This window comes from Scyliorhinus torazame, chromosome 21 (genome assembly GCF_047496885.1).
Source record: "Scyliorhinus torazame isolate Kashiwa2021f chromosome 21, sScyTor2.1, whole genome shotgun sequence".
Classification (NCBI taxonomy): Eukaryota; Metazoa; Chordata; class Chondrichthyes; order Carcharhiniformes; family Scyliorhinidae; genus Scyliorhinus; species Scyliorhinus torazame.
Window position 1 is genome coordinate 31,849,034 of NC_092727.1, and position 20,995 is coordinate 31,870,028.

General features: G+C 43.9%; 2 protein-coding genes across 6 annotated transcripts in view; one reads left to right on the top strand and one right to left on the bottom strand.

Annotated features, from left to right (window-relative positions):
- Positions 1-2,401, top strand: part of LOC140398241 (potassium-transporting ATPase alpha chain 2-like) — a 99,738-nt gene extending 97,337 nt beyond the window's left edge. For both annotated transcript variants that reach the window (XM_072486665.1, XM_072486664.1), the window contains exons 21-22: positions 889-980; positions 2,001-2,401. In XM_072486665.1, coding sequence (XP_072342766.1) covers positions 889-980; positions 2,001-2,029 — 121 coding nt within the window. In that variant the 3' untranslated portion in view covers positions 2,030-2,401. The remainder of the gene's footprint in view (positions 1-888; positions 981-2,000) is intronic.
- LOC140398244 (uncharacterized protein CXorf65-like) overlaps positions 1-20,995 on the bottom strand; it is a 68,270-nt gene that overhangs the window by 44,660 nt on the left and 2,615 nt on the right. The window contains exons 2-6 of one of the 4 annotated variants that reach the window (XM_072486679.1): positions 12,890-12,976; positions 10,183-10,299; positions 6,250-6,324; positions 4,325-4,432; positions 2,821-2,902 (exon numbers count right to left, since the gene is read on the bottom strand). In XM_072486679.1, coding sequence (XP_072342780.1) covers positions 2,823-2,902; positions 4,325-4,432; positions 6,250-6,324; positions 10,183-10,299; positions 12,890-12,976 — 467 coding nt within the window. In that variant the 3' untranslated portion in view covers positions 2,821-2,822. Of the gene's footprint in view, positions 1-2,447; positions 2,903-4,324; positions 4,433-6,249; positions 6,325-10,182; positions 10,300-12,889; positions 12,977-20,995 lie in introns of those variants that run through there. The other 3 variants (XM_072486678.1, XM_072486681.1, XM_072486680.1) reach the window with 3 other exon arrangements.

Consider the following 20,995-nt stretch of genomic DNA (forward strand, 5'->3'; position numbering starts at 1 on the left):
CAGGGTGGTCTTGCTGAAAACAATGGAGCAGGCCTCAATTTTGTTGCAGTGTAAGAAGGATAAGGATCCAGTGGAGTGTGACTCATCTAGGCCCATATCTCTGTTGAATGTGCATGCCAAGATGTTGACAAAGGTGCTAGTGTTAAGGTTGGAGGTGTGCCTTCCAAGGGTGATTGGGGAGAATCAGGCGGGGTTCGTTCAAGGCCAGACAGCCGACATTGAATGTGAGGCGGCTGCTGAATATCGTGCATTCTCCGGCAGAGGGAAGGGAGGTGGTGGTGGCATTAGATGTGGAGAAGGTGTTTGATCGGGTGGAGTGGAGTTACTTGATGGGAGTGGCACAGTGGTTAGCACTGCTTCCTCACAGTGCCTGGCACCCAGATTCGATTCTAGTCTTGGGTGACTGTCTGAGTGGAGTTTGCACATTCTCCTTATGTCTGTGAGGGCTTTCTCCCACAGTTCAAAGATGTGCAGTTTCGCTGGGGTTACGGGGATAGAGTGGTTGAGTGGGCCTACATAGGGTGCTCTTTCAAAGAGTCAGTGCATACTCAATGGGCCGAATGGCCTCCTCAAGCACTGTAAGGATTGCATCTCTCAGCTCAGGAATTAGTGAAATAACAATTGGCTGGAAGCTGCATAAAAGTTTAAATACCGCCCTCTGCAGTCATGCGGTGACCAGCTGTGTATCTAGACCTGGCACTTAGCACCTAACTGCACTTCTATACATAGAGTTACAAATGGTGTAAAGATAAAAATACACTTTCTATCATGAGCACAGAATGACCCAGAAAACAAGATTTTGTTTGGGATTCATTGTTGTTGTTAGAAAGCGTCCAATGCGTTTAGTTTCACAGTATAAATTCCAATAAATATTTTTATTCTTTTCAGGGTTCAATACTGGTTTGTGGCCGCACCTTTCGCAATTTTAATTTTTGTGTATGATGAAATCCGTAAATTCTTCATTCGCAAGTATCCTGGAAGTAAGTCTTCATAAAACTGGTTCTCAATTTTTAACTTCTTCCGTGCAAATGACAAATGAATGTGTAGCAAATACCTGGCATCAGTGATTTTTCACCAAATTCTCATGGCTTTGCAATTTATGCAGCATTTTCAGCTGGAAATCTGTGAATTGACCCAGCTGTGCTCACATGCAAAACCACCGTTCGTTCTTCATCATTTTTAGAAGGGGCAATTTTGTTAGTCACTCAGACGTGCATTTTTCTGAGGCTCTGCTACAGGTAGGGGTAGGGAAATAAAGACCAGAGACCAGTTTCCCAGTCAGCATTTTGTTAGGAGCAAACATTACGCTGCACAAACAGCCAGTGCAGGTGCCATTACTACTGTCTGATGGTGTTCCCTGAGCAGCCAGTGCAGGTGCCATTACTACTGTCTGATGGTGTTCCCTGAGCGTGTTGGGGGTCAAGGTGGTCCCTTTGACAAACTGCATAACTACAACTGTATTCTTACCCAGTTCCACAAGCTGAATGGGTTCTTGGACCCTGAGTCATTCAAGCATGTCCTTCAAGCTGGTGATGTTCATTCTATTTCAGTTTTGTTACATGCAGGGGAGGCCGTGGCGTAGTGGTAATGTCACTGATCTAGTAATCCAGGGCCCAGCTGCCAAATGTGATTCAAAACCAACCATGGTGGAATTAGAATGCAATGAATAAACCACTAGCATAAAGCTAGCCTCCATGCTGTCGGCCATGAAATTATCAGAAATTGTTGTAAAAACCCATCCGGTTCACTTCTGACCTTCAGGTAAGAAAATCTGCCATCCTTACCTGGTCTGGCTGTGACTCCAGACCCACAGCAAAGTGGTTCACTCTCAACTGCCCTCTGAAATGGCCTGCCCACATCTCACGAAAGAACTAAAATGAAAATCATTTCTTGCCAGAATCTAGCAAAATGTGTGACCATTTATATGTATTGCACAGTTATAAAGTCATGATATCCTTTTGAATCGTTTAAATATTAATGGAACAATGTGACTGTTACAGGTTGGTGGGACAAAAACATGTACTATTGAAAGTCATCTTGTGATTCAATATGCGACCCCCTTCACCACTGGATTGAAGAAGATGAGGTGCCGCAGCGAACAGACGCAGCAAAGACAAACTTTGCTGTAGAAATTAGTGTTAAAACCGCATGCGTTATATAGAAGCAAAATATGATGAAGAGAAAATTCCAAAGTTGGAGAGCAATAATTTTGGTATTTTACACTGGGAGAGATTTCAGTTTAAACGGACCAAGTAGTTGATGGATACTTTAACAGAGTTACATCTAGAGAAACCCCCAGTACTAGTGTCAAAAAAAAAATCCGCATCCATATAATTATATCCCAGCCCTTTACAGTTTGCACAAAATGAATTTTAAATTCAATATGTGGCCTTTCGTCAAACTTGCACATTATTAATTAAATCTAATTATTGAATTGATAGAAAATGAAAGCTTTAATACATTTTATTGTGCTTTTACTTCACAATTTTATACTCTGCACAGTGTAGGATTATAGTGAAAACAAAAGCACTCTAGAATAAACCTGAGACAAAGAGGAACGATAACTAAGAGGGCTAAAAACACAAGCCTGTGGGCAACATTGTACAAACATTTAAACTATTAAAATAGATGCTACGACCTTAACTCGTTTACCTTGAGCAGAAATGCACTAAATGTGAACATGGTAATCATTTGGTTTATTTGTGAACCAATTAGAAAAGCCACAGTTTGATAAATTTTGTGACCAGGAATTAGTTCTGTTCATAAATGATAGTCTGTTTATAAGGGATAGTTAAAAAAAATAATTGAATGCAACTTCACTGTTAAATGCCTTGAGCGTGCTTCGCTGATCGAGGTGTTGGTGTGATTTTACGTCTCCCATGAGGTGAAGTACTCTGTTTGCCTGGCAACAAAATATGGGGGAAAGTATTACCTTCAGGAAACGAGCAACATAAAGTTGTAGAAAAACAATGTGGACCAATACAAATCAATCTATCCCCGATTTGATGCAGAAAAGTGCATGGAGAAATAAATTAATTGTCAGCTTTGACTCGGTGGCAGCACTTGGTTTTGTGTTTGAACTGCACTCTAGAATTTGAGCGCATTAACGAGATTCACACATCATTGCAACACTGAAGGAAATATCTTTGGATAAAGTTAAACTGAGGCCCAGTCAGTCAAATGAACATAAAAGACAGTAAGGCACAATTCAAAGAGGACCAGGGGATTTCTGCCAGTGAACCGGTTAACATTTATTGCCGTTTGTGGGGAACTTGCTTTGTGGAATGCTTCCTACTTTACACCAGAAATGAAACTTTCAGTTTTGGGTTGTATCGAGGTCGTGAAAGGTGTTTCATAAAATGCAAGTTCTGGCCTTATGCACCATTTCCCTGGTTAGGAAGGCAAACAGAATGGCACAGGCCTCTCTATTCTTAATGATTCAGAGATATTGGTGAGTGATTGATTTACCCTTTAATCGTTCACGCTTTGTTTCTATATGGTAGTTAGCATTTTTCATATTCTTGGGTCGCCTTTAGCATTTAATAGCTGATAAATTACTCTTTTTGAAAAGTGGCCATTGTTGCAATCTAGGTTGGATGTTTGTTCCAAGATCCCAAACAGCCACAGGTACCTAATCAGTTAGAGCATTCAGTTATCTAAAAATTATGGCCACACTGTCGTGATATCATGGTTGTGTTGGAATTCACCAAGTGACCACAAGGAGTCTCACTAGTATATAAGTGAATATTAAAGTCAGCTGACTTCAGACTGGCTGGAGGAAGTTAAAGAGAGAGGTTGGTTGGCATGGTTTTACTGTTTTTCATGTGTTGTCTTGTATATAGTTTACCCACAGTTAATGTTAATAAATCAGGCCATCCGACAAGAACATTAGATATAGCATTCCTAATATCTTCCAAGCAAGATGCTAAACAAAACCGCTTTTGTTTCTGACCTGTAATTTTTATATTTTATATTAAAGAGCCTTAAACCCAACCAGCCCAAATATTCTCTTACTAACTCTCAAGTTGAAAGAGTTGGTATGGTCAGTTCCTGCTTCCCTCTCTCGAACTTTAACTGTGAGTGAGGAGAGCTGTGAACAGGAGGTAGTTAGCAGGAACATCGTGATGAGTGACTTTTTTTTAAAGATTGACCATGCTCAGTAACCATGCTAAAATGAAAGTGGCAGCAGCATTATTGGGGAACATACCAAATTTACCAACAGTGCTAAAATGAAAATGTGCTATTAGAATGCACTTAAACTAGTACAAGTATCCCTATTTAATGTTTACTTTGAACTGAAACTATTGCAGTAGATAAGATTTACCATCTGCAGTGGATGAGCGAGAGGGAGATGGTGATGCTGACTTTTTGAGCGCCTTCTTTGCTTTTCCTCGGGATTGACTTAGAGTGTCCAGACGAGCTCCCAGCTTAGCTTCATGATAAAGGAAGCAAAGAGAGACTTTAATCTCTACTTTCCCAAGATGCCTGTAATTGTTTTACTAACAACTGGAATACTAAAAAAATAAGGGTTTTATAGTTGTATTGGTAAACATTAGAAATAAGGTACAGTTTTAGGTGTGTTTAATATTTCTGTGCCTGGAAGGCTAAAAAGTCTAGTTATATTCATGCTGGACAGGCATATTGTTCTTAGAGAGTTGTTCTTAGTTTTTTAATTGGAAGCCAGAGCAGTTGGAGACACTATCTTGGGTAATGAATATCTCTCAACTCTGCCAGGAGAAAGACTGGGAGCTGTTTAGCGGCAGGTTTCGTACTCGTTTCAGTTCAGCTAAACGAGGGAATTGGGATGGAAAGTTTAAGTTAGAAGAACAGAGACCAAGGTATCATTCAGAATTCAAGGAAGAGTGAATATGGTATTCTCAGCTAAAGAGACAATCGTAGCCACTAAATTGAAATTGGGACAGCAGACTCCTGAGGTAGATGAAATGTTTGAACTAACAAGCACAAATCACTCAAAAGTTGACTCAAATTCTATCAGTCAACTTATTTATTGGAGAAACCAAACTGGTTGGAGGCCATGATGGAAAAATAAGAGACATTAGAGATTTTGGAGCTACAGGTGGCTAGTTACTTTCTGATTGATTCTCTGGCATTTGAAGGAGAAGAGTTCTCCTTAGAACAGAGAATGTTATGGGGAAATTTAATACATCGTAATTTTCCAGCTCTTTGTGGTGCCAGGATCTTCCAGTCTTGCCCAAAGCGACCCCGGGTTCACTGGTGGCAGGTTGGACAAGCCACACTTCCAATCGGTGTGATTGGAAGATCTCACTGGCGGCCAATGGGGAGCTACCTCCTCCCTGGGAGGGTTGGTGGGGATTAATAGTTATGATCTGGGATGCATTGTGGAAGTAGTTTCAAGAACAATTTTCAAAAGGGAACTCAATCTCTACTTAAAAAAGAAAGAGCAGGTGGGTGGAGATTAATAGGAAGCCTCTTTCAGAGAATTGACAAATGGCGGGTCACTCAATCAATGTTCCCAAAAGTAATTCTGACCATTATTATATCTGGGATCATACTGTGCGCAAATTGACTACTCTATTCTCCGGCCGGCTCCCCACCATTGGAACACTACACTGACTATTTGTTAAAACTACTTATTCCTGTTAAGCACTTTGAAACAATCTGAGGCTGTAGGCATTAAATAAATGCAACTGCTTTATACAAGTATTTGGTCAAATTTAACTATTCATTACATACCTTCCCAAATTTATCTAAAATATTGCAACAACCATTTTTATACATATCCACAAACTGCTTCCAAATTATGAGCAATGAAATTGCAAAAAGGATGTTGTTTCTTTACAGCTTTGCTTGCAACATTTGAGATACCAGGAACTCAGCATAGTGATGATTACAGTCTAATACACTGTGCTTTTGAAGAGGCCCTCTAGGGCGGCACAGTGGCGCCGAGGACCTGGGTTCGATCCGGCCCCAGGTCACTGTCTGTGTGGAGTTTGCACATTCTCTCCATGTCTGCGTGGGTCTCACCCCCACAACCCAATGATGTGCAGGGTAGGTGGATTGGCCACACTAAATTGCCCTTTAATTTGGAAAAATAAAAAATAAAATAGAGGACTGTCACACTCCTTTAGTTGTAATTACATGCCATTTTGTAACACTAGCTTCAAAATATATTACTACGATATGTTTGATGTATTCATTCTCGTTCTGTATATTACTTTTTTAAATTCCCATGTAAAGAATAAAAGCTGTTGGCAATTTGTGACCTACCTAGGAATTTGTAATTGACGATATTATCATTGTTCAGTAATGGTACATAAACGGGTGTTGAAGCACAGGTTGGTTCTGGAAGATACAGAAATGCACACTCAGGGTGAGAAACACTTGTCCAAGGCACAAAGCAAAATAATTGTGATTCTTAAACCATTCTTCCTTTTGGATCCTAACTGCTGCTCAGCAATTTCGGGTGAAAGATTTTAGGATTCAGAGGTATAAAACCCTCCCAATAAAAAAAAAATTTTAAGGCCTGAATTTTTAATTTCAAATACTAGGGTCCTCCATTCTGCATGACTAATATTTGGGAATTTAGCAGAATTTATGTAAAATATAAATATACTTAACCGGAAGCAGTGAAGTAGCCTGGATCTCCTTGATTGCTGGCATCACAGCCAAAGTCTTTTTTCTTCTGGCTCAGGAGTAATGATGAACTATGCCTCAGATTGAAGCAATTGTAAAACTGTGCCAACAAGGACACAAATTCTGTAATTTTAATCCCTCTACTCTTTTGAGCACTTCCTTTTTTGGAGAATGGTCCAAATTCACCTCTTCCATTGGCCACAGGGTGCAAGTCATCTTTTGTCATCCGATCTTTGCACCCTCTGTTTTATGGATTGTAAACTCACTTACTTCCTCAGACACCAGAAGTTTACATTCCATTACAAACAAATTACATTTCCTTTTGATATCAAACAGTCATTTGTTTTTGCTAAAAATTCTGAAAAACCGCATCACAAATGTACTCAACTCACAACATACATCCCAAAACCTCCGCCAAACCCTGGCGTACTTTTAAAATAAATTTGGTCTACAAGACCTATAAATCTGCATTACCTTATGCACACTTCAAATAAACCTTAACCCCAAACCTCCCACAATTACGTCATTTACTTATCGGCTAAAATAGCCTCACTAATCACAGGCGTTGGCATTCTGGCATGCAACCTATACACACATACATCTCAACCAACTAACAAACAGGTCCCATCTACACTACAAATGGACAATCCAACACGCCCAATCAAACATTACTCCAAATGTCCTATCGACACTACAAAGAAACCACCCAATACATTCAAACCAACATTACTCCAAATTTACCAGGAAAACCTCGTCCTCTTTGGCCCCAAATCACACCGCCCATTTCACTGCCACACCAATGCAAACACGGCCTCAAATATCAGACGATTATACACATTGTTCATGCGAACGATCTGATCAAGAATGGTTGTCGTCACATGATTAAAGATGTTTGCGCATCATTCGCGTCCACAAATATAGACGCAGGCAAATCACGTAACTCCCTCCTTTGTGTGGTCAGAAAAGCTCAAGGAAGATCTTAATTGTTGAAACTTTCTTCGCCAATCTCCTAAGGCCTCACATATGAAGTACCCACGCTCCACAAATCTCCTGTCCCCACCATACGGGCATGTACTATCCAAATTGTTTAACATTTCTAAGGCTTGTTGCCTAGCCTCACGTACAGTCCAATTAATTTGCCGTATCTGTCTTATCGCCCGCATGACGGCTGGCACGGAGTACCAAGGAGTCATCTCGCAAATTTCCACACGCGCCGGGTAATTTTGATACGCCATTTGTCCAAACAACGCCGGCAGAATATCCTCGTCCAACTCAAAATTCTCCACAACGCCCACGCGCACACCAAACACTCGGTGGCAGAACCACTGCACACACACACCACCCATCAAACAGTCATAAAGTCACATTCTCTTGTCAACATATTTTAACCCAATCCCCACATGCACACTAAAGCTATTAAAATCAACAGCTAAGACCACTTCCTATTGTAATATCCGAGAATAAGTGAGTCCTACTGGTACAAATCAATTAAAGCAATGCATGGTTGGTTTAAACATAAGAGGTCACAGCGTCGTGACTCCCCAGTGCCACACTTGGGAGTTACTCCAAAGTTGCATAGAAAATCCCTTTTAGAGGTTCCTACCCAGAAATTGTTCAGAAGGGCAAACGTCCCCAGACAATGAACAGGACTGGGGACCATCCGACAAAGTGATTAAAATCGCTAACTTTGGATGGTTCTGCCACTTTTTACATTCATTATGTTCAGAAAGTGTCAGAAGGAACAGAGCACTTCTAATGTCAGCGTAACAATTTTAAAGACCCATACTGAGCCTTACGTGGCACATCCCCGAGCCCCAAGGGGTCTTCCCATACCACCCCCATCCCTCAGAGGACTGTCCTGGCATCCCTGATACCTGACACGACATCTGACCTCCCTGGGCCCAACCCAGCAACTGGCCCAACCCGGTGCTGACACGACCTGACAACAGCTACCCCTCGTCGATTTCTGAACCCCACATCCAGTTCACTTAACTTTGAATCTTAGCTTCTCCCTTTCAAGGTCCCTTTATAATAATGTTTATTAGTGTCACAAGTAGACTTACATTAACACTGCAAAACTCATCTGCTTTATGACAGCTAGTGCCATAAAAAGGGAACACATTTTCCTTTGCTACGCGGTCTATTTACACTTTGTTGCTGGAGCCCGAGCTGTTTCAGTCTCACCCCGCCGAGTCAGGAAATTCGGGAGATACACGGGCTTTGGATTAAGGTAAGTCACTATGGTATGGCAACCACCAGTGATTGCCACTCCGAGGAAGTTATGAGGCCAAAATGTCATCCTAAGTTAAATCCTGTTGAATATTCCTTTAAAGCAGAACAACTCTCGAATTCAGACTTTACGGCACTGTTGGAGCCACAAGTAACTGCTTTCCGGTTTCCCAATTACCTTGAATGTTAATTGTCTAACAGAAATTCAAACTGACCATTTCAAAAGTGGCTAACTTAAAAGTTTATAAACATTAGTCCACCCTATATTAGGGTGCCAGGTTCGATTCCGGCTTGGGTCACTGTCTGTGTGGAGTCTGCACATCCTGCGTGGGTTTCCTCCCACAGTCCAAAGATGTGGTTAGGTGGATTGGCCATGATAAATTGCCCTTAGTGTCCACAATTGCCCTTAGTGTTGGGTGGAGGTGTTGACTTTGGGTAGGGTGCTCTTTCCAAGAGCCGGTGCAGACTCAATGGGCCGAATGGCCTCCTTCTGCACTGTAAATTCAATGATAATCTATGATTAATCTAGGACAAAGGTTCGGCACAACATCGTGGGCCGAAGGGCCTGTTCTGTGCTGTATTTTTCTATGTTCTATGTTCTATCCAAAATCCCTACAAATATACTATTACTAAAATCTTATACAGCGTTCCCATGTGTCACTCGGTACCACGCATCAGGGCTATATTACAGAATAACATAGAATCTCCAGGAATGGATGTTACCTAAAATTCTACAACTTGTCCTTTAATAATTTTCAGCTTTGCCTTGCCAAACTCTGAACAGTTTATATCAGCTTGTTTTCTCTCTCCAGCACCCAAACTTTACTGCTGTTTTTATGCTTTTGAAAATTTATATATAAAAAGCATCCACTTTGCTTAATACACTATTCCCTCAAAGTGGACTAGCAAATCGTTTGCTCTGAATGAATCAATTTTGTTCAAAGCATTAGCTTTAATTTTTATTCTGGCCTTGAGAAGCTTATCTTCTTGGGCTGATTGGTTTATATGCATTACAATGGTTAGCACTGTTGCTTCACAGCGCCAGGGACCTGGGTTCGATTCCCGGCTAGGCTACTGTCTATGTAGAGTCTGCACATTCTCCCCATGTCTGCCTGGGTTTCCTCCGGGTGCTCCGGTTTCCACCCACAAGTCCCGAACGATGTGCATGTTAGTTGAATTGGACATTGAATTCTTCCGCATTGCACCTGAACAGGCGCCAGAGTGTGGCAACTGGGGAATTTCACACTAACTTCATTGCAGTGTTAATGTAAGCCTACTTGTGACACTAATAAAAATGTTATTATTACCTGGTTTATTTCTTTAAATGAATTTACTTACTGTTCACACCAAGAAGAATATAAACCTCTCGTTCAGTCAGGATGTCAGAGGCATAGCAATATTGGTTTTGTGGTAGATTCTTCACTTCCCCGCTGTTGTCCGCGAGATCAACCTCGGCTTAAGTGCAGAGACATCAGAACTGTGTCAGTGTAAAAAAAAAATACTGGGAAAAGTTCATATCAGCTCCTCCCCACAACTTTTTTTTTCAGGTTTCCTTGTATTTCTTTACAAGTAACTAGAATGAAATATTTCTCAAAAATCTCACATTGCTACATTTAATCCTTTTTGCTGCTGAACAAAATTATTCACAACTTCTTGCTCCTTTTTTGAAGGCGGAGGCTAGTTTTAGAAGTGTGTCATCATTGATTGGCTCCTAAAGTTGGATTTACAGCGAGTTGAATGGCTGCACTTTAAATACCATAATATTTCTACTAATAATGTTACTCCATTATTAATACACCACAAGAGCAAGGTGATGATCTGCCAATAAGGGCACTCATTAGCTAATGGATGGATTAATTACATAGAATTAACAGCACATGAACAGGCTCTTCCAAACTGGTAACCGCAAATGTTTATGTTCCACTTGCTTCCTCCAACCCTTGTTCAGCTCACCTTATTGTTATAATCACTGTGGGGAAACTGTAAATCGATGTACCCGTTTTTGCCCCCAAAAAATTAAGAAATTAAATGCATCGTCAATACACAAGCACATGAATTTCCTGCACATTCATGATTTTCTGCATAATGTGTTACATGTGCAATCTCAGCTGCAAATCAGTCTCTGGTACATAGAATGGGATTTTCCGCTCCTTCCACTGGTCAGATCTTCTGGTCCGGCTGAAAGCAACCATTTGCAGGGGTTCCCAGCGGCATCACCAGTGAGCAATGCAAATGACGATCAACTTTGGCGGAACTGGAAGATCCTGCCGGCAGCCAATGGCGAACACCACAGAAAAACATGCACCGGGGAGGGGGGGCTGCTCAGAAATTCAAGGCCATAGGATCTCTCACTTCCCCACTCAATTGATTCAGCCCTCGAGTCACGTTCACTGGCAGTTCTATTCAGTCCAAGGTCTCTGGATACTGTTAATATTGACAAGGCACAGGTGTACGAACCATCTCTCACTTGGGTCACGTTAGTTTTCGAGTTCCTTTTCAACTGGCTAACCAACAATATCCTGTGCCTCATTTAGTCCTCTGATACAAATGTTGCCATCTTTTGCAGGCCTGAGCTATTCGCTCCACCTTTAGGATTCAGTCCATTTTAGCGTGCTTATACATTGCTTTCTTACCAAACAGAAGACTGATGTTTTCAGAAAGCTTTGCTGACTTCTCGTACAAATTCTGTCTCTCTCTTTATCTGTGTGCTGATCACCTTCATCCCCCAGCTCTCCTTTATGTCTGGACACATTCCTTCTGTCTTAGCCTCCTTACTGTTGGTACTGCTTCCAAGTCAATGGCCACTGGGTTACAAAGACCAGTATTTCTTATTAACCAAGAAAATGACAATTCATCCCTTTACAATCGGTGGCAAGTCCTAAACGTCCCTTTCAAACATGCTTTAAAAACAATTACAGATTCCCTGGACATTTGAAAGAAACGACAAATTTTCCTCACTCTCTTGCTTCCAGATCAAAGGTCATCACGATTTCCTTCTATCCGTTTCTTGCTTCCAGATCAAAGGTCATCACGATTTCCTTCTATCCGTTTTTTCTTTGTGTACTTATCTAATTTCTCCTTAATTGCATCTGTTCACATTAGCTATTCTATGTGTTACTAAGTTCTATATTCTAACCACGCTTTGGGTAAAGATATTTCTCCTGAATTTCTTGTTGGGTTTATTAATGACGATACAATGATGATTCCTGGTTTTGGAGAAATATCACCTCTGTTGCTGGAATTATCCATCAATATGGTCGGAGAAAGGAAGTTTATAATAAACTCAACATTTTCCCTGGGTTTTTGTGGCTCTTCCACCAAAGCTGCATTAGTCAAGTGGGAGAATTCCTCAGGAAGGATTATTTCTCATAACACTACAAACTTCACTGAATGTTCTCATCATCATTTTTACATTGCTCGCTCAAAAAAAGGTTTTCACAACAGGTAAAATAATATTTTGAAGGAGCGGTTAGATAACTTGAACTTCTGCTTTGACTGGATCTTTACAGCCATGTATTTCTTTCCTCACTTTGTACCATCTGCAAAAGAATGTGCGTACAAACCTTACTTCTAGGCCTCGTCTGAATCCCGCCTCTAGGCGGTACACACAATAGTACCGAGAGATTTTCCTTCTGAGCCTCCATATTTTAGATCCTCATGGAAAATCCTCTGCCCTTCCTTGAATACATGCCTGAGATCGAGAGTTCATCATGCAGAGAGCTGCGACACACCCCTTCATTGATCACAATATTTACCTTTTTGTTTGGTATGGAAATTGTGCGAAATGGATACCAGCCCAGTTTTAAATGTATTAAAATGGTGCCATTCAGTGTGAAGAGCTTGAATACTCATAGTCAATTTAATAAGTTTGCTGGGTGACATTTGGGAGCTGTACATCAATACTGGAGTTTTGCTGAGGGTTAGAGGTCAATGTGAGTATAAAATTAGCATATTCATTACAAATAGAGTCCAACTATAGCTGGGGGCTTTTTCTTTGGTAACACGAGGGATGTGAAAAATGGCAGCTATAGTTCGTTGTTCTTACCTTCAGTCTCATAGTGACAGTTATGCTTGATGCAGTCCAGCAAAATCTGGGTCTTACAGTATGTATTGAAGAGAGCACATTCATTATCTGCAGTGAACACACATGTTTAAGAACACCAATTAAAAGCCACAGAAGAATTCTTACAGTTATGTGCCAATGAGTACAAACAGGAATATGTAACTTATTGATCAATCAATATTTCAAATATTTAACTGCTCTAATTTCTTCTCTCACATTTTGTGATTGTTCTAACTCATGGAGTTTAATTCCTTGATTATCTAAACCAACTGACCATTCACTCTTCATATTGTAAGGGTCAAAAAAGGGGCTCCCTGTTCCTCTTGTTTATTCCCCATCTATTCCCTTGGTTTCCCCCTTTGTTATTTTTGCTATTGGTTTTTTGATCCATGGTGGATTTATAATTCAAACAGAATGATCTGGAATGGCTGCGCTGTTTGAGACTGTTGTTTGGAGATTGGCTGGCCTCAGTGATGACTCAGTTTGATTGATGTAGCTGGTAGCCAATGTAATGGCTCAAAAGGCTGCACTCTGCCTGGTAAAAGTGGTGATTCGATAATATCTCACTGGAATGTTTCTCAGAGCCACAAGGTTCCATTTTAGTTTCCCTACGTTGACTGTGGAGAAAGCCTGTAAGGACCATCATCTAAAGCAAAGATTCTTTGCTCTTTCATATACATTTTACCCCCCTTTTCCACCCCTCTGTGTTTTTGGCCGTGTGTGTGTATGTGTGTGTAGGTCCGGAGCCAAGTTAAAATACTTATTAACATTTATACAATTGTACCTGCCACGTGTTTCAGCATTATTATAAATAAACAGTAATTGTGTTTCAACTTACAAACCTGGTGACTGTAATTATTGGGCAGCCAAGGGCCTTCTGAGAATTATTGGTTAATTTGCTTGCGATGTGACTCTGGAATTGACTGTGCACTTGTCCAGGGTGTCGTAACAACATAAGTATATATAGTCACAGAGGACAAGTTACTCAGATCAATGGTATCCGCAGAGTTGGGCATTGACACGGGCATAAAGATTAGTATTCAGGAATGGAAACTGACTGGCCAAAGAGGTGTTGGAATTGACTCCATCTCCTACACAAACGGATCCACTAGCTCTACAAAGAGAATGGGCTGGAGCTTGGGATCTTCCTGATCTGTATAGAATATAGGAAAAGGAGGAGGCTATTCAGCCCTATACGCTCGATCATGGTGGATCACGACTCCATCTAACCTTGGTTCTATACCCTTCACATGCTTACTAGAATGGCTCGAGACATACCCTGGAGGCTTCCAGTAGTAAACAAAAAAGGATTTGATGATGAAAGGCAAAGGCAGATAAAGAACAGGCACAGAACACCATACACATCTTTATTCTTCAGCTCCCTGGTCCATACTGCCTATGGTCCTGCTCCCCATTAGCCTGGGTTCATTTGCTCCAACACAGTCACATGGTTAGTGGAGCTCACCCTCTAAAGGGGCAAGTCTCTTAATTTACTCCCCCATAGCTATGTACAGAAGTCACAATTGTTAACAGGGTCAACTGAGGAAGGCTAGTCTATCAGATAGTTAATTGGTCCGGAGTTCTTCGGGCCCTCCCAGGCCTCCAAAGACCAGTCACCAGCCACAGGCCCTGCACTCCTTTCAGCGATTGGGTGGTCCACAGTCAATGCCTCCTCAGGGAGAACTAGCCTCGCCGCCCTTAACAGACTGTTGAACACAAGTAGAAGCCCCTGGCTCCCCCTTGCTGGAACAAGTTATAGGAGTATTCACGGTGCGACGAGAACATATCGGCTCCATACGGGGGGTCATCACCCCTCAAGTGGTTGATGTGTTTGGGGTACAGTCCTGTCCCGATGACCACATGTGACAGCTGTGCCTGTTGATACCGCTGCTGTACAGTCCCATACTTGGTTCACTTCCTCTTTAGCCACGGATTAATAATAATAATAATAATAATAATAATAAAGCTCAGTGGAGCCTTTTGTTGGAGCATGCCATTGCCTGAGCTATTTTGATTGCTTTTTCCAATGTAATTGTGGTCTCTGCAGAAGCTTCTTCTGGATATTGAGGTTATGGATCCCACAAACCAGCTGATCATGCAACATATCGCTTAGCACGGTCCCAAACGCAGTCCTCAGCAAACTGGATAAGCCTGACGATGATGGTCGCTCACTGCAGAGTTGAATTTATTTACTTATTTTTTTTATTTTTTATTTTGTATATTTTTTTCTTAAAATTTAGAGTACCCAATTCATTTTTTCCAATTAAGGGGCAATTTAGCGTGGCCAATCCGCCGACCCTGCACATCTTTGGGTTGTGGGGGCGAAACCCACACAAACACGAGGGGAATGTGCAAACTCCACACGGACAGTGACCAGAGCTGGGATCGAACCTGGGACCAGGGCGCTGTGAGGCAGCAGTGCTAACCACTGCACCACCGTGCTGCCTGCAGAGTTGAATTTATGACGGAGTATAACCAAAGTCTTCGGCTATAATATTCTTTAACCAATTTCACGATCTGGTCAAAGGTCGAGTTGGATGCCTCTGGGGACATGAGGGGCTGGATTTTCCAATCGCCGATGCCAAAATCGCGTTTGGTGAATGGCCGGAGAATCCAAATTCCCAGCGAAATCGGGGGCGGCGCTGGTTTTGCGATGCTCCGCCTCTTGCAATGCGGCATGCTCCGAGTACGCTGTGCCACATATCAATTGCCTCAGGACATTGCCTGAGGACCGCCCATCCGATGCTCCGCCCCCGACCGGCCGAGTTCCCAACTGCACGACACGTGTGGTCTCATCCGTTGGGAACTCAGCATGTCGGCTGCCGGCTCAGTCCAGCGCTGCCACAGTCGGGGGAGGGCCGATCCCCGGGGGGGAGGGCAACTGTGCTGGGGGCAACTGTGGCGGGGCGTCCGGGGCGTGCGAGCCGGCTGAAGTGGGGGGGGACTATTTCGCAGGCCAGGTCCACGAGCAGCCTCCGCCATGAAGCATGGCGCGGCCACTGCAGGCCTCCGTTGTGCACATGCACGGCCATGGACCTGACAATTCTCCAGGCCGTATCGGCAGCTAGGGCCGGGTGCTCAACGCTGCCTCCCTTCTCGCCCCCAGCAAAATGGGGAATCGGTGGCCATTTTGCGGCAGTATTCCGGGCATAAAATGCCGCCGTTCCTGCGCTGGCGTGGGGACATAGGCCCCCCCCCAGAATTGGAGAATCCAGCCAAGGTTTCTAATCAAGTTATAGGTTTGGGGCCTGCAAACTGTCGGAAGCATCACCTTTTGCTTGTTCTCTGCTGTGATCCCGTTTGCGGTAAAGAAGAAACAGAGACATTCGATGTACTGACTTAACCCCTTGGTCAAATGGGTCTAGTTTCCCAATGATAGGCATTTCCACTCACGATTTAAATGATCCCGACTGTTCTGGAGTTCGTCAGTTTTCTCAACCGTTCCTTCCTTTCCCCCTCAATTCACAAGGACTGTCAGCTGTGATTAAATATTTGCTTACTCCTCGTCAACGTGGGAGGCTCGAGACATATACATTGGAAGTTTCCAGTAGTAAACATAAGGGGTTTATTGATGAAAAGCAAAGGCAGACAGATAACAGCCACAGTACACTATAAACACTTACCAATAAACATCTAATGATGAGCATTAAACTATTGGTTTTTTTAAAGTACCAAATTCAGTCCCCTTAATTAAGGGGCAATTCAGCTTGGACAATCCACCCACCCCGCACACCCCCGAGTCATGGGGGCGAGAGCCACACAGATACCCGGGGAATGTGCAAACTTCACACGAACAGCGACCGGAGGCCGGGACCGAACCCGGGCCTCCTGTGCCCTAATGAGGGGCTGTCGTGCGGTCGTGGCGCAGAGATGAGAAGTGACAAAGTCAATCGAAGGCTTTATTATGCAAGACTTGTTCCCCAGCAGGTCAGTTACAGAATGCGGCTGCTGGGAGAACTCGGGCTCTTATACTCCGCCTTACTGGGTGGAGCCAGCAGGCGGCAGATCCAATCAGGACCCAGTGTCTGTCTACCAATAGCCTCTCGGCATCACAGGTACCATACTGCCCCTAATACATACCACCACACAAACCCAGCACTGTCAACCCTGCAAAGTCCTCCATACTAACATCTGGGGGCTGTGCCAAAATTGGGAGCAGTCTCACAGACCAGCCAGCAACAGCCGAACAGTCATATTGACAGAATCATACCTTACAGATAACGTCCCAGACACCACTATCACCATCCCGGAGTATGTTCTATTCCACCGCAGGACAGACCCAGCAGAGGTAGCAGCACAGTGGTATTTGGTCAGGAGGGAGTTACCCTGGGAGTCCTCAATGTCAACGCTGGGCCCCATGAAGTCTCATGGCTTCAGATCAAACATGGGCAAGGAAACCTCCTGCTGATTACCACGTACGGTCCACCCTCAGCTGATTAATCAGTACTCATCCAAGTTCAACACCAATTTGAGAAAGCATGGGAGGGTGGCAAGGGCACAGAATGTAATCTAGGTAGGTGACTTCAATGTCCTTCACCAAGCATGGCTAGGTGGCATCACTAGTGACCAAGCCCTGAAGGACATAATTTCTAGACTGGGTCTGCAGCAGGTGATGAGGGAACGAGGAAAAGGGAAAAACATACGAGACCTCATCGTCACCAACCTGCCTGTCGCAGATAGTTATCAGTAGGAGTGACCACCTCACAGTCCTCGTGAAGATGAAGTCCTGACTTCACTTTGAAGATACCGTACATTGTGCTGTGTGGCACCACAATAGTGCGAAAGGGAATTGATTCAGGATAGTTCTAGCAACTCAAGACTGGGCATCCATGAGGAGCTGTGGGCCATCAGCAGCAGTAGAATTGTACTCAGCCACAATCTGTAACCTTATGGCCCGGCATATGCCCCACTCTATCATTATCACCAAGCCAGGGGATCAACCCTGGTTCAATGAAGAGTGCAGGAGGACATGCCAGGAGCAACACCAGGCATACCGAAAATTGAGGTCTCAACCTGGTGAAGCTACAACATAGGACTACTTGTGTGCCAAACAGCATAAGCAGCAAGTAATAGACAGAGCTAAGCGACCGCACAGCCTATAGATCAGATCTAAGCTGTGCAGTCCTGCCGCATCCCGTTACAAACGGTGGTGGACAATTAAACAACTCACTGTAGGAGGAAGATCCACAAATATTCATCCTGAATGATGGAGGAGCCCAGCACATCTGTGCAAAATACAAGGCTAAAGCGTTCATAATAATCTTCAGCCAGAAGTGCCGAGTGGATGATCCATCTCCACAATCACAGAAGCCAATCTTCAGCTGATTCGATTTACCCACGTGATATCCAGAAACGGCTAAAGGCACTGGATACTGCAAAGGCTATGGACCCTGACAAGATTTCGGGAATAGTGCTGAAGCCGGTGCTTCAGAACGTTTTGTGCCCCTACCAAAACTACAATACAGTAGCAATACTGGCATCTACCCGGGGATGTTGAAAATTGCCCAGGTATGTCCTGTACACAAAAATCAGGACAAATTCAACCCGGCCAATTACCGCCCCATCAGTCTACCCTCAATCATTGGTAAATTGATGGAAGAGGTCATCAACAGTGCTATCAAGCGGCACTTTCTCAGCAATAACCTGCTCATGGACACTCAGTTTGAGTACCGCCAGGGTCACTCCATTTCTGACCTCATTACAGCCTTGGTTCAAACATGGACAAAAGAGCTGAAATCCAGAGGTGCGGTGAGAGTGACGACTGCCCTTGACATCTCGGCAACATTTGATCAGGTGTGGCATCAGGGTACACTGGACTCAATGGGAATCAGGGGGAAAGCTCTGCACTCGCTGGAGTTATATCTAACACAATGAAGCAGCCCACATGCAAATGCAGCAAAATCTGGATGATATCCAGGCTTGGACTGGCAAATGGCAAGTAACATTTGTGCCATACAAGTGCCAAGCAATGACCATCTCCAATGGGAGAGAATCAAACCATCGTCCCTTGACATTCAATGACATTACCATTACTGGATACCCCACTCCCAACATCCTGGGGGTTACTATTTTAAAAAAATATATATATTTTATTCAAGATTTTTTGGCCAAACATAACAGTACGTAGTGTTTCTTTTAAACAACAATAAAGCAATATAAATAACAGTGGCCAGTTTTAAACAAATAAATAAATAATATATGAACAGAAACAAGAACCAAACTAAATGGCAACTGCCTGGTCAAAAATAAATACTCTCCAAGATACAATCCAACAGTCCAATATACATTACCTAAAACAAGTGCCTATACATATACAATAACATCCCTGAGAGCCCATCCGATTCCCCCCCCCCCCCCCCCCCCCCCCGGGTTGCTGCTGTTGTCTTCTTCTTTTCCATTCCCTCTATCTTTCTGTGAGGTAGTCGACGAACGGTTGCCACCGCCTGGTGAACCCTTGAGCCGAACCCCTTTGTACGAACTTAATCCGTTCTAACTTTATGTACGCTGCCATGTCGTTTATCCAGGTCTCCACACCCGGGAGTTTGGCTTCCTTCCACATTAACAATATCCTGCGCCGGGCTACTAGGGACGCAAAGGCCAAAACATCAGCCTCTCTCGTCTCCTGCACTCCCAGCTCTTCTGCAACCCCAAATATAGCCAACTCCCAGCTTGGTTCGACCTGGACCCCCCACCACCTTCGAAAGCGCCTTTGCCACCCCCACCCAGAACCCCTGTAGTGCCAGGCATGACCAGAACATGTGGGTGTGATTCGCTGGGCTTCTCGAGCATCTCGCACACCTATCCTCTACCCCCAAAAATTTACTGAGCCGTGCTCCAGTCATATGCGCCCTGTGTAACACCTTAAATTGTATCAGGCTTAGCCTGGCACACGAGGACGATGAGTTTACCCTACGTAGGGCATCAGCCCACAGCCCCTCCTCAATCTCCTCCCCCAGCTCTTCTTCCCATTTCCCTTTCAGCTCATCTACCATGATCTCCCCCTCGTCCCTCATTTCCCTATATATGTCCGACAACTTACCACCCCCACCCATGTCTCTGAGATCACTCTATCCTGCACTTCCTGCGTCGGGAGCTGCGGGAATTCCCTCACCTGTTGCCTCGCAAAAGCCCTCAGTTGCATATACCGAAATGCATTCCCTTGGGGCAACCCATATTTTTCCGTCAGCGCTCCTAGACTCGCAAACGTCCCATCTACGAACAGATCTCTCAATTGTGCTACCCCTGCTCTTTGCCATGCTCCAAATCCCCCATCCATTCTCCCCGGAACAAACCTATGGTTATTTCTTATCGGGGACCGCACCGAGGCTCCCGTCTTTCCCCTATGCCGCCTCCACTGCCCCCAAATTTTCAATGTAGCCACCACCACCGGGCTTGTGGTGTATTTCTTCGGTGAGAATGGCAACAGCGCCGTCACCATAGCTTGTAGGCTAGTCCCCCTGCAGGACGCCCTCTCCAATCTCTTCCACGCCGCTCCCTCCTCTTCTCCCATCCACTTACACACCATTGAAATATTGGCGGCCCAGTAGTACTCACTTAGGCTCGGTAGTGCCAGCCCCCCCCTGTCCCTACTACGCTGCAAAAATCCCCTCCTCACTCTCGGGGTCTTCCCGGCCCACACAACTCATAATACTCTTCTCGATTCTTTTGAAAAAAGCCTTCGTGACCACCACCAGGAGGCACTGAAACACAAAAAGGAATCTCGGGAGGACCACCATTTTAACCGCCTGCACCCTACCTGCCAGTGACAGGGGCATCATGTCCCATCTCTTAAAGTCCTCCTCCATCTGTTCCACCAACCGCGTTAAATTAAGCCTATGTAATGTACCCCAATTCTTGGCTATCTGGATCCCAAGTACCGAAAGTCCCTTGTTACCTTCCTCAACGGTAAATCCTCTATTTCTCTGCTCTGCTCCCTGGATGCACCACAAACAACTCACTTTTCCCCATGTTCAATTTATACCCTGAAAAATCCCCAAACTCCCCAAGTATCCGCATTATCTCTGGCATCTCCTCCGCCGGGTCCGCCACATATAGCAACAAATCATCCGCATACAGAGATACTCGGTG